The sequence below is a fragment of the Acanthochromis polyacanthus genome, chromosome 17, assembly GCF_021347895.1.
Source record: "Acanthochromis polyacanthus isolate Apoly-LR-REF ecotype Palm Island chromosome 17, KAUST_Apoly_ChrSc, whole genome shotgun sequence".
NCBI classification, from domain to species: Eukaryota; Metazoa; Chordata; class Actinopteri; family Pomacentridae; genus Acanthochromis; species Acanthochromis polyacanthus.
In genome coordinates this window covers 13,407,235-13,420,597 of record NC_067129.1, presented here as the reverse complement: position 1 = coordinate 13,420,597, position 13,363 = coordinate 13,407,235, and the positions used below count along the sequence as shown (strand labels likewise).

At 39.0% G+C, this 13,363-nt stretch overlaps 2 protein-coding genes across 2 annotated transcripts; both read left to right on the top strand.

Moving 5' to 3' along the window:
• Window positions 1-499: 499 nt before the first annotated feature.
• On the top strand, window positions 500-5,394 carry pcyt1bb (phosphate cytidylyltransferase 1B, choline b). The gene is made up of 8 exons (XM_022190539.2): window positions 500-723; window positions 2,545-2,644; window positions 3,296-3,412; window positions 3,580-3,731; window positions 3,839-3,917; window positions 4,011-4,153; window positions 4,259-4,447; window positions 4,931-5,394. The coding sequence occupies exons 1-8, from the start codon at window positions 643-645 to the stop codon at window positions 5,168-5,170; spliced, it is 1,101 nt and encodes a 366-aa protein (XP_022046231.1). The 5' UTR covers window positions 500-642; the 3' UTR covers window positions 5,171-5,394.
• A 938-nt stretch (window positions 5,395-6,332) lies between these two features.
• Window positions 6,333-13,303, top strand: zdhhc20a (zinc finger DHHC-type palmitoyltransferase 20a). The gene is made up of 13 exons (XM_022190533.2): window positions 6,333-6,482; window positions 8,211-8,237; window positions 8,352-8,446; window positions 8,557-8,677; window positions 9,285-9,354; window positions 9,811-9,843; window positions 9,969-10,089; window positions 10,728-10,860; window positions 10,954-11,080; window positions 11,295-11,381; window positions 11,472-11,551; window positions 11,666-11,712; window positions 11,798-13,303. Exons 1-12 carry the CDS (start codon window positions 6,365-6,367, stop codon window positions 11,707-11,709), a joined length of 1,056 nt encoding a protein of 351 aa, XP_022046225.1. The 5' UTR covers window positions 6,333-6,364; the 3' UTR covers window positions 11,710-11,712; window positions 11,798-13,303.
• Window positions 13,304-13,363: the final 60 nt, after the last annotated feature.

Sequence of the window (13,363 nt, the reverse complement as noted above, 5' to 3'; positions counted from 1 at the left end):
CCAGCATTGTCCAACTGCAGTATGTACTACAATGTAAACAATCTGTAAGATAGTGTCAAATACTGAACGTGCTGCAGCATGTTATTGATTTTAAGATGTGCCCAGACTCCAGTGAAGGACTGTGGGTATAAATTTTGTGAACTGCTGGACACTCAGTCCCTCTGTGTTTGGTTCCAAAGGCTGCCAGAGTAACAGCTCTGGACACACAGTTTTAGAGCTAATCTGAGCTTTCCTCAGCTTACAGTGTTGTACTTTCCTATTCCCCATGTGTCTCAGTGGGGACCGAAATGTTTCAAAACATGAACATTCTTCACATTGGCGAACAAAATAAGATAACAGCCCAACTACATGGTGTAACCTTGCTCACACTATCCTCCTGTTGGGACATGAAGACAGAGAAAGTCCTCACAGGCTCAGCCCTGGTTGCAAGTACAATCTGGATCTGTGAGTGACTTTACCACAGTGGCTTGAACTTTGCTCACAACGCTCTCTCGTCATCAGGGTCAGGCGGGCTGATGGGTCGTGCTGTTAAAAAGACACACAAGCGTACAGATCACCCCTGTGCTCTCGTGAGGCCAGCAGAGAGGAGCTGTAGGTGACTGTAGTGCTGCCCTTAGTTGACCAGACAGGAGAACATCCAGGATGGCTGGAAAGAGACGAGGCCGAGGCAGCAACGTCCAGCGACAACAGACTCCACCGGACCGAGGAGGAGGCCGTCGCAGGGTAAGAGCAGCTCTGGTATTATGAAACAAAGCTACTGCGAGGGGACTTCTAAGAATAACAACATGAGAGTCCTATAAAGGTTGTTATGTCTTTATTTCTTGAGAGGATGCTGGAAATGAGAACACAAAGGTGAAATGTGCACTGTAATTTTATGTGACAAGCTTTGAATATAACAAAAGTTAAACACTCTTGCTGTGGTTATGTCACAACTGGGTGGGAAAAAATGTAGCCTTGACTCATATTTATCTTTGCAATACAGGGAAATAATGACTGATCTGTCATGATATTAAACACTCCATTCCAATAATACAAAAGTGACACTAAGTTTTTTTTAAAAACTCATAATTCTTCTGTAATGAGCTGTTCTTGCTGTGAATTTGCCAGGAAATGTGAGTCATATAATGTAAAGTTTAAGTGCATAAGAAGCACATTATTATTATTATTATTATTGCTAATAATAATAATAATAATAATAATGATAGTAATAATTTCATTTAAATATTAATTTAATTCTGGAAATATTTGCAGATTTGTGTGCATATTGACTTTACATGCCAAAAAACAGACATAAAATAAGTAATCACTCAAAAATACATTTAAAAAAGTCAGAGCAATGGAAGCAGATTAGATTATTCACAAAGTCTTATGGAGAATCATTTCAAAACAAAAGCAAAAGTTTGCAGGGGTGAACTAATGCATCTTATTATCTAACACAACTCAAGAATTAGCAAACACTCCAAGCAGAGCAAGAGTTCAAAGTATATCTTCCAACACAGTAGATAATAGTGCATGTATGTGTCTGCACACAACACAAAGTCCATGACATAATCAGACCTGAGTGCTGAGATTGTTCAGAGCTGTCTTCAATGAGTCCCATCCCATTCTGTGATTTTTTTTTTGCAATGCTTGCATTCTCATTCTGTTGTTGTGTATTGCCCTAATGAACTATTTCTGCAGTATAACTTTTAACGACACCTTCTTCTTTCCACAGTCCAAACACATGTTGCTTAGGTACCCTGAAAACTAGACAACTTCATTGTGAAGCACACAAGGAATAATATGCTTGTCTGTATGCAACAATCAGCCACAACATTAAAACTACAACAGCTTTTATAGTGATTCCTTTTCATTGGTCAGTATACATACAGTAGTAAAATGTAACTGTGTTTCCAGCTTCCATACCATGTAAGAACTGCTGAGTCCTTCTTTCCTAAACTGAAAACCTCTGTAGGAGTGTAAAAATGTCTTCTCAGGTTGACCTCAGACCTCTTGACCTCTCCTTTGGTACGTCTTCAGTAATTATGCTGAGCTACCAGAAGGTTACTCTACTAACAGAAAGAGTTCCACGTGTACATAAACTGAACACATAGATAATGAATGATAGTCTAAGAGCATGCGATTGATTATGCTTTTACACACTGCGATGTTCTGCTGAGAAGCTTTGGTTCCTGGCAATCACATGGATGATATTTTGACGTTATACCCACCTAAACATTGGTGCACACCCAGCTCAAGAAAAGCTTGAGGAACACGGCCGAGAGCTCAAAGCTTTGATCCCGCTTCCAAATTTGAAAGATTGTGGTCTGATGAAGCATCTACAGAATATATCAGTGGTCCGATGGGTCAGAGCTGTTCAGGCAGTACAGTACTAGACAGGTGGGTTTAATGTTGTGGCTGATCGATGTGTAATAAAACCTAGTTGAGGTTGTGTTTTTTCTGTCGCTTAATGCATGATGAAACCTTGAGCAGGATCAGCGGTTTAAAAACAAAGGCATATGTTCAAACTTAACATGTTTATGTTCTCTCTGTCTTTGTGTCCAGGCTCTAAGGGAACCAGCAACTTTTGCCAAATCTACAGGTTATGAAACAACGATCCCTCATGAAAAACTGACCATTGCTCAAGCCAGGAGAGGCACACCAGGTTACATTTGTCGTTTTTCACTAGCACTGTCGCCTCACAGCTAGCAGATCCCCAATTATTGTCCCAGGCCTGGGATCTTTCTGTGTGGAGTTTGCATGTTCTACCCATGCATGCGTGGGTTCTCACCTGGTGCTCTGGCTTCCTCTGACAGTCCAAAAAAAATGCTGAGGTTAATTGGTGATTCTGAAACTGTCTGTAGGTGTGAATGTGAGTGTGATTGTTTGTGTCTGAGAAGATCTGTGATTGACCGGCAACCTGTCCAGGGTGTCTCCTGCCTTCATCCTAAGTCAGTCAGGATAACCCCCCCCCCCCCCCCCCCCCCCCTGGATGCATGTCCCTAATAGGAATTAAGTGGTGTATAGATAATGGATGGATGGATGTTTCAGGATGTTGCTAACAGCTGATACAGTATCAGCAGTAATTCAGTTTTGTATAGGTGCAGTATTATTTTATTGCTTGTTATATGACTGATTGGGGGTATCTCCACCTCTAAGAATGTGCCACATCATCTGAATGACAAAAGTCATCTTTTGCTCAGACTTCTACATCAGTGCATCCCTACAGATATCCTTATAAAGAGTGTAATTCAGTTCGGTCTTGAGAGGTCGTGGTTGTTTTTAAAGACATTCTTTCGTATGTCTTATCTTGTAGCTAATCGTCCAGTGAGGGTCTACGCTGATGGAATCTTTGATCTTTTCCATTCGGGTCATGCTCGAGCTCTGATGCAGGCCAAAAATGTGTTCCCCAACACTCACCTGATAGTAGGAGGTAAAGTACGGATCTTACTCCCTCTCTTATAAAAATCCACCACAAAAACACATGAGAAAAGTAAGATAGATTTAACCTTCGGATAAAATAAGCTGGGTATAAATCCAAAGTGATCAGATTAAGTCTCATTAAACCTAAAATGTGACTTATACTGTAAACCTCCCTAGTGTGCAGCGATGAGCTCACCCACAAGTATAAGGGCTACACGGTGATGACAGAGGCCGAACGCTACGAAGCCCTCCTACACTGTCGCTACGTTGACGAGGTGGTGCGGGACGCTCCCTGGACTCTTACCCCAGAGTTCCTCCAGAAACACAAGGTCAAAGGTCATGCTGTCACTGGACACATAGCTTCTTACATTTTCATACAGTGACAAAGATAATATGGAATTCAATCAGTCTGAACACCGTCATGTTGCATTCACAGATTGACTTTGTGGCCCATGATGATATCCCCTACACCTCTGCTGGATCAGAGGATGTCTATAAACACATCAAGGAAGCAGGTGAAGATTCACTTTCGAACAAGTTCTAGTTGGGATTTCTCTTATCCCTGGAATTGATGACATGTGACTGAATTATTTGTGCTTTCATGTCAGGAATGTTTGTGGCCACTCAGAGGACAGACGGCATCTCCACATCTGATCTGATCACTCGCATCGTCCGAGATTATGACATCTATGTTCGACGCAACCTGCAGAGAGGCTACACAGCCCGGGAACTAAATGTCGGCTTCATCAATGTAAGAAAATATTACATGAATATTAAATTAAGAATGATTTCAATCAAAACTTAATCTTAATACTGAAATAAAGACAAATGGGATTTGGTTTGCCTTACCTGACAGGAGAAGAAGTACCGGCTCCAGAACCAGGTGGATAAGATGAAGGAGACGGTCCGCACAGTGGAGGAAAAATCCAAACACTTTGTTTACAGAGTGGAGGAGAAGAGCCAGGACCTCATCCACAAATGGGAGGAGAAGTCAAGGGAATTCATTGGCAACTTCCTGGAGCTTTTTGGACCAGATGGAGCATGGGCACGTTTAATTTTACATTCATTAATGAATATAGAAGATTTAATTTCAAGCCTCTAGGTGCTCAACTAGATAACTGCTTTTTTTTCTTCATTATTTGCCACACGCAGCATAAAAAAAGAATAATAGATGTGACATTGGAGGTCAAGCAGTGACATTAGCATTGACTAGTGAAACCATTTTCTCACAGTCTTATCTGGACTTAGACAAGATGCACAAACTCCTGGAATCAATCAGCTAAATGCTTCCATTGCAGATGAATCTATCAAAATATTGTAGCCTCTAACTTCACCGAACATATTAACAAAAAATGACTATAACCTATAATTGAAAGACAACATTTGAGGTCATTCTGGTAGGACATCACAAAAACAAATAGATATGGCAGACTGACAGAAAGTGAGCGCAAAAAATGGATCACATTTTATCCTGAAATAATCAACTGAATCATCACTAAATCTCTGTTCTGTCTATGTTCTTGTTCAGCATGTGATCCAGGAGAGAAGTGGTCGCATGCTCCAGGCCTTGTCACCCTACTCGTCGCCCCGCGGCTCCCCCAGCAGCAGCCCCACCAGAAGACGTTCAGTCTCTCCTGACTCCTTCCCCTCCTCGGCCTCCGCCTCCCCACCTTCCTCTCCATCCTCTAAATCCTCCCACTCCTCACCCAAGAAGGGCAAACGCTCTTCTTTCAAAGCCGCTTCTACATACAGTAGACATGTACAATGAGTTCCTCATGCTTTGGTCATATTTACTGTTTTCTTTGAAGCGACTACTTATTGAGCTACTCATTGACATGGCTCAAATGATTATTAATTAGAACTAACAGATAGGAAATTAAGTTATTTAATGTATTGTGGGCTTATGCAACTGAAAGTGAGATATTATAATGTATATAATTTTGTCTTCCCAGAAAAGAAATGGAAAACAACATTAAAAATTTTTGAACATGATTTGTTTTTCATCATTTGTGCTCTGCATGCCTTCTAGATAAAGGCATTATGTCTCCTCACTTTTGAACAATCTTCATCCATACAGAGTGATGCATTTTTCCCTTTTGATTTGGTGTTTTGGCTTAATCTTAAGATAAAAAAGAGGGATTTGTGCAGGAAAAATTACTCTTTTCCACTTCTCTGTATTTAGGGTGTGAGGATGTTCAGGCCTTGTCTCACCCTAATATGGCCATGAGAAAGACATATGCTGTAAGCAGAAGATGTGGGAAAGAAAAATCTACTGTGTGTTTTAAAGGTTTAAATTATATTTTTTATAAGAACTTTAAAATGCTATAAAATGACCACAGATGCAATTCTAGATCAAGGTCAATGCATGTGACTGCTGACAAGTCTATGATAACTTTATGAAGTACTGAGTTTCCATATTGCTATGGAGTTCCTCTGCCCCCAACTGGCCAAAATAATAAGTTATCACAGCTTTATTTCAAGTTCTGTTTAACCTTGTGTCCCTTAACTCACCACATCTTTTTTTGAATTTTCGGTTTTCTGCTACTTGAATTGTTTGCACTCTTTAGTGTATTTTAATCCCAAATACACATAGGTCTGATGGATATGAATGTCACCATGAAGAAAATGATCAATTCAGCCAAAGATAGTGATATGCAAGATAAATTTCTGTCCGATAATAGATTGTCGAGCTTGAAAAACTTATAACGGGGCATTTATTTGTGTTATAGTTGCGTGTCTTCTTTTAACGGCTCAAGCTAAATCAAAGTCATGCAATGTTTTAGCCATAGATTAAAAAAAATAGATGGAAAAAATAAATTTTTCACTTCCACAAACATATCTGCGCATGTGCCCGGGTGAAGTGCTTCGGTGAACTATCTTGGCGTCGCAGCATCTTTGTGGCTGATCATTTAAACCCCTGGTCATGACGTCACCGCCAGCTAACGTCTTGCACGGATTAAAGATGGCGCCCTCTCCTGCGCTGAGGTGCTGTAAACGGGCTCTGAACTGGGTGCCTGTCCTGTTTATCAACCTGGTTGTCGGCTGGTCCTACTACGCTTATGTTGTGGAGCTGTGTGTGTGTAAGTACAACCACTTTTATCAGCATTTAGCCTCCGCGGGACGGATACGTGCTTGTGTTGACAGTTTCAGGGGTGACAACTTTGATAAGCTAGTTGAAGAGAGATTTAAAACCAAGGCTGCATACATTTAAATACATTAAACCTTTGCAGCGGAAGCATTGGTTCGTGTCTGCTAAAAAATTCACATTTTTGGGTTTCTTCATGACAGTAGTGCATATAAGATGTATAAGCAGGAACTTTTTTTCAGTCAGACTGTAAGAGAAAACACTGTTGTCGGTTAATAATTCATAACTTTATTACAATAGTTGTAATGCACCGGCTAACATTAGACTTAACAAGGTCAGCTGACTGGGGTGAAGGTGCAAGAAACTTTGAAACTTTCTCTGATGTTTTTGTTTTGTTTAAATTCTGTCGTGTGTTTTATGAATGAATGGACACAAATCAGTTCATGTTGTTTTCACAGCTTTAGACTTGTACTTGCAATATAAATGGCCCAGGTTTGACCAGACTGTCATCTTTTATCTCCCTTTTTTGTGTTTCTGTGATAAGCAGTCTTAATTCTGGCTCAAACCTGCCCTCTTAACTGACCACAAATTACATTTTTAGCGTTGCTTGTGTTATATTGAGGCTGGAACTAATGATTTTTTAAGCATTGATAAGCCTGAAGCTTATTTTTTTTTCTGTTAATTAATTAGTTTGGTCAATAAAGTTTCAGAAAAGAGGGGTACATATTGATCAGTGTCTCCTAAAGCCCAAGATGACGTTCTTAAATGTCTTGTTTTGTGCTCAAGCCAAACATATTCAAATTACTGTCAGAAACTAGAAAATATTCAAATTGAAGAAGTTTGAATCAAATAATTTAAATGATTAGTTTTTGAATGCTGATTGATAATTGATAATATATGAAAGCATTGCATTATTTGCACAATAATTTAACAGTTTAATAGATTAATTGATTGATAGTTGCAGCTCTATGATAAATCACGTTACTCATTGTCGATGTGACGGTGTAATGAGGGCTGCAGAAGAGTGAAAAAGGTTAAACTTTCTAATTTTTTTATGAACAATGATTTGTCTATGCTTCCCTAATCCAAATATTGGTGCTTAACAGGATCAAATCGTTTCAGATTTTCTTTTCTGTTCTTTTTTTTTATATAGTTTCCAGAATGATTAAGACAAGTTATTGGTTAATTGAATGACTGAGAAGAAATACTGGTTTGTTTATGCAGCTGAAAGCTCATTCATCTGTCAGCAATGAGCAGGACTTTCTATTTTCGTCTCGTAATGTATTTCATAATGTGATCAATATGTGTGCATTAGTATCGATTTATTGCATATCTTTGCAAGGTCTGAATGCAGTTCACCGAGCATGTTTATGGTATTTTTCACCAATTATTGATAAGTAGTGTTTGTTGCCCCAGCACTCAGTAAGTTTCTTATCATTAGTCTGTGGCTGGAACTGACTATACTGGTATCAGCATGTATCTGTACTTTAGTTATGTCTGTTACTCAGCTGCTGTGCTCAGAACAGGGACATCCCTGCTGCCTAAACAAAGCTCTCTGTTATGGGATGGCCACTGCTGGCCGTGCCAGGCTGCTGCCACATGGTGTGAGAAAGGAGGTGGCGTGTGTGTTCCTGTGTGTGCGATGGCGTGATGTGCAGTCATGTGTTCTTTGGACGTTCATTAACGCTAACTAATATGTTTATTTTTTCCCTCCCTTATGAAGATACAATCTTAAATAATGCAGAACGAAGTAAGTGATGCTCACACACACGTTTCATTACTGCATTCATAGTAATTATTCCGTATTAATTGCTGCCCTTTATAGCAGAGCTGCTGATGTAACTGCAAATTTCTCTCTCAACAGTCAGCTATTTGGTCGTCTTTCATATTGCCTTCGCCATGTTTATATGGGCATACTGGAAAACTATCTGGTCTACACCAGCCAGCCCCTCAAAAGCAGTAAGTCAACAGAGTGTGTTTCTGTCAAACTTGTGCGCAGAATAGAACAATGTTGCCTACAAATGTACGATATGCCATTTTTCTGACTCCTGTCTTTTTCCTCCTGTCAGTTCGGTCTGCCCAGACAAGAGAAGGAACTGTATGAGAGGGAGGAGCGAGCTGAGGCGCAACAGGAGATCCTGAAGAAAGTGGCGAGAAGTTTACCTGTGTATACACGAACAGCTGGAGGAGGTGAGGCTTCAGCACAGCGTCATCAGTGACTGTGGTTGACTTATGTTTTTAACTCCCACTGGTGGAATTAAAGCAAGCCACCAGGGAAGACTCTTGTACAGGACATAGAGACGCTTTCCTCACCGTTCAGTTCATCTTTCTAACGTGCATAACATTGTGAAACCAATATAAAATAAGTTGCATAAATGTGTTGCTAAATTGTCTTCCTCTTTTGGACAAGGCTGCAAATGAGACTATAAGATGATGTTTCTTTGTTAACACATTTCCGGTTTGTTGGCCTCATGTTTATGGAACAGAGTGCGTCAGGAGGATTGGACTCAAGTGCTTTGTTTTCTTAGAAGGCTGCTCCTGCCTCATCTACTAATCAACAGTCGTCATCTTACCTGCGTAGTCTCAATGGGATGTTTGAAAGGACACTTTGTGGAAATAATTGCCTTTATTAAACATGTAGAAATAATAAAATGAATTATAGTTTAATCATCAAAGTCAGTTCAAAGTGCAGAATACACCTTGGATTCTTTTGCCATCTTAAAGTATGTGAGGTTGAAAATAAGCAGAAGTTATCGAGTAATACTTTAACAATGCTGCTTTTGTTTTCTTTGAATAGCCATCCGATACTGTAACTACTGCCAGGTAATCAAACCTGACCGCTGCCATCACTGCTCGACCTGTGAAATGTGAGTGTTTTCTCAGTGTACATTCTCTATAACTTGGGCTCATCAGTTTTTGGTTTTTGTTTATTTACTTTGTGTTTCCTCTAGGGAGCAAATACATTTAAACGTTGTTATTACCAGCTGTAACAAATTAGCTGCAGTTTTTGGTAACCAAAAAATTACAGGGAAACTGAAGAATAAATGCAGATATGTTGATATTCAGTGATAGAGGTGAAACACAGGGTTTCTTATTGCTACAAATACTGAGTTTATATTACTTTTAAGTTTTGAAATTGTGCATTAACAGTTTTTATATACAAATAACCTGATAAATTTAGCAGTTTGTTAAACTTTGAGCCCTCCATATTCCCTCATGATGACATTTTCAGCAGATCAAATATTGTAAGAACCACTGGTTAAGTGAATCAGTACAGTGTTGTTTCACGTAGTGATAGGATGTCTGTTTTCCTTTTCTTGAAGGTGTGTGCTGAAAATGGACCATCACTGCCCCTGGTAAGATTTACTTCATCGTCAGCTCTGGCTATATTTTTTGTTTTATTGTAAAATAAACTGTTTACTGCAGAAACAAACATGGAGAGATACTCACATTTTACTTTCTCTTTCTGGTTTTCTGTCAGGGTGAATAACTGTGTCGGATTTTCAAACTACAAGTACTTTGTCCTATTCTTGGCCTACGCTTCACTCTATTGTGCAGTAATTTGTGCAACAGTCGTCCGATATTTCATCAAATTCTGGACCGTGAGTAGAGAAACTTCTTTTTTTTTTTTTTTTGTGATGTGCTCGTTCTTGCATGTTCACGCTTGCTGTGGTTGTGGAACTTTAGAGGCCTTTTTTATTAATATGATCCACGGAAGCATTGGGGATAGAAAGTGTTATTGTGGTTTCTTTCACATTTCGACATCTTGACTCTTTGGTGAGAAATCAAACGAGCTACGTTTTGTGAAGGACAACATAGTTAATTATTAAATTCAATTTAAAGGTTAAGTGATCAGCCACTGTTGGCTGGATTAGAAGGTATCCACTAATTTACAGAAGTGTCACTGTGTTGCACAAGTGTGTCATGTGATCGCTTGTCAGAGGATCCTCTTCAGCTGCTGCTTTACATGACAATGGCTCCTGTCTCTACTTTAACAGAGAAGTAGTATAATGTGTTATAGCAAAACATACTGTGACAACGATGGAGGGTGTCATTTTCTTGATTTGTCCTCTGCAAAGCTGAGATGCTGTACTAAGGCAACAGGGTAAAAATAATATAACATTTTCCCCCTAATTGGAGTCAGTTGTTTTGGAAAAGAGGACATGACATGAGAAATGAAAATATTCTTACTGACTAACAAGGTTAACGCTGTTTTTTTTTTTTTTTTTGCCCTCTGAAGAAACAACTGGATGACACACACGCCAAATTCCACATCTTGTTTCTGTTCTTTGTGGCGGCCCTGTTCTTCATCAGCATCGTGTCTCTCCTCACCTACCATCTGTGGCTTGTTGGAAAGAACAGGACCACTATAGGTAGCTACAAATACCTATGAAACTAATTCTAATGTTTATTGTGTCTTCTAAAAGAATCATCACCGATTACCTGCATTTTACAAATTTTTTCAGAGGCTTTTAGGGCTCCTGTCTTCACAAATGGTCCAGACAAAAACGGGTTTTCTCTAGGCTTTGGACGAAATGTAGCTGAGGTGTTTGGAGACCAAGCAGAGTACTGGATGTTGCCTGTTTTCTCAAGGTGAGTCAATGCTGATGTGATAAGCTTTCAATCACTAGGTAGTAGCAGTAAATCATACTAACAAATAGACGGTACTACTGCTTGTCTACACGATGCCAATCTATCTAATGTTGTTGTTAAGACCCCTTTAACAGAGTGGACGAAGTAGGATAATAATAAAAGAATACTACTTCCAACATGTTTACTAATGCACTCTTCATCTCTATTTTTTCAGTCTGGGAGATGGACATTCCTTTGTCACAAGGTTGGTGCACCTAGATCCTGAACAAGCAAACAGTGTCCTCCAGCAGAATGGCAAAAGGCCAGTATTCTTGTTATTTCTGAATAATTCACATCAGTTCTTTCTGTTGTGTTTGCTGTGTGTTCATCTTTGCTCTGACTTTAATTACAGCCCTGTTGATGGAGAGGCCAACCCTTGTGTGCTTGGCAACAATGGGCAACACACCGAGGATGACAGCAAAGAGAAAACTGGTGCATTGCTGATGCATTTTCTCAATTTTAATTTTTAGCATTCTTTGTAATTTGCTCAAAAAGCAACCATGAAAACTTCCTGAAGCATCTTGTGTCCTTACTGTTCATTTTCAGATGGAGGCCAGATAGTTTCTGTGACAATGGAGAGTGAACCATAGTTGGTATGTGGGCATATTTTTGAATTCTGACAGCTTGGATTTTTTTTCCTTTGTTTATTCATGTATTCTTTGTCTGCTGCTGCTGCAGGTCGCAGGCACATCTGTGAAGATCTCAAGTATGATGCCTTAAAGCAGGAGCATCAGCACCTCCACAGGAGCCATCCTCCACCCTCATTTAGAGTTTCAGCACAGCCTCAGACCACATGTTTTATATGTATGTACATTAATGGACATTCTTCATCTAGTGTGCTTTAAACTAGCACCACAGCAATACTGTTGTCGTGTCAACAGAGACTCTACAGCAACCTCGTAGACTGCACCAGTCTGAAGCAGAAGTGATTGAAGAGAAGAGATTTTGTCTTTGTTATTAAGCCAAAGACATTCAAATGTACTTATCATCTGAAAAACTCTGGGAGCCAGTGTGTGTCGCCATTGTCTGTGTTTATCTCTACTCATTAACTGCTTTACACATTTCAACCAGACACTTATCCTCTATCAGTGTTAACTGAGCTTTAAATGACTAAACCTTGAATGTTTGTAGAGCAGTTGGAGTGACAAAAGCAAGATTTGTATGATAACAGTAGTATAATATAAAGACACATTTCAACCGTCAGTGTGTGCAATAAGTCCTGTCAGTTCTTAGCTTCAAGCACAGTGCAATTATTAAGACCAGTTGTCAGTTCTTAAATGGTCTCAAATTTTGTTTAGTTTACATGATGAAATTTGAAAGTCTTTTTGTTTACACTTTTCATATATTTATTTTTTGCATTTTACATTTTATACAATAATGATGACAGATGATATAAGCTTAAATGTGAGGACCAAATCCAGTTAAAATGGTTTAATCTCATTCCAAATAATTATTTAAGCCACCAATAGATCACCTGTAATACAGAGAAGTGATCAGTAAGATGTACATTTTTCGTTTCTCTACAAACGTTTTCAATTTGTTTTTATTGTTTGTTAAAATTACATTGTCTTTACTTGCATATTGATTTTATTTGTATGATTTTTTTTTTTTTATCTAAAAACATGCTAGATTCTGAATTGCCACTTTACCTTTGCATCTGTATAACAGTACCAGTTTGACATCAGTCTCTGCATGTCTTTTCACCAGTTTGAACTTGAGATTTACTTGAAATTATGAAAAGCAAAGAACACAAAATGGAAGCACAATAAAAATGGTTTGAAGATAATGTCAGAAAGGTCAGTGGCATTTGGTACATTGTGTCCTTGGGCCCACACAAGGATAGATAAGACGGACTTTATATACCTATATACCAGCGATCCAAGAGTGTCATAACTGCTTCTTATTGCACTACTGGTGCATTTTGCATTAAAACACACATTTGTTTCAGTGGACACGGCCTGAGCGACGGGTCCATTTGTGTAGCTAATACTAGTACCCTGTGTATCTGCAGTAGGTTAAAAAAACTAATTTCTCTGACTGAACTTGGCTGAATGAACCACCTGGCAGTTTGAGCTGCAAGTGTAGTTAAACCTGTAAACAAACAAAAAAAAAAATCCCTGCTTTTTATTGAGAAAAATTCATGCAGAAATTGTTGTATGACAATAAATGTAACGTGAGAAACTATGCAGTGTGCTGTGATTGATTACACCTAAAAGGAATTTAATATTCTCCCTTCAGTGTGGA

Bases quoted from the DNA above. Each gene is read 5' to 3' on its own strand.
- pcyt1bb (XM_022190539.2), top strand. From the start codon at position 643: ATGGCTGGAAAGAGACGAGGCCGAGGCAGCAACGTCCAGCGACAACAG. The intron at 2,645-3,295 runs GTTACATTTGTC...CTTATCTTGTAG, and splicing joins AGCCAGGAGAGGCACACCAG to CTAATCGTCCAGTGAGGGTC. The intron at 3,918-4,010 runs GTGAAGATTCAC...CTTTCATGTCAG, and splicing joins TAAACACATCAAGGAAGCAG to GAATGTTTGTGGCCACTCAG.
- zdhhc20a (XM_022190533.2), top strand. From the start codon at position 6,365: ATGGCGCCCTCTCCTGCGCTGAGGTGCTGTAAACGGGCTCTGAACTGG. The intron at 9,355-9,810 runs GTGAGTGTTTTC...CTTTTCTTGAAG, and splicing joins CACTGCTCGACCTGTGAAAT to GTGTGTGCTGAAAATGGACC. The intron at 11,382-11,471 runs GCCAGTATTCTT...CTTTAATTACAG, and splicing joins CTCCAGCAGAATGGCAAAAG to CCCTGTTGATGGAGAGGCCA.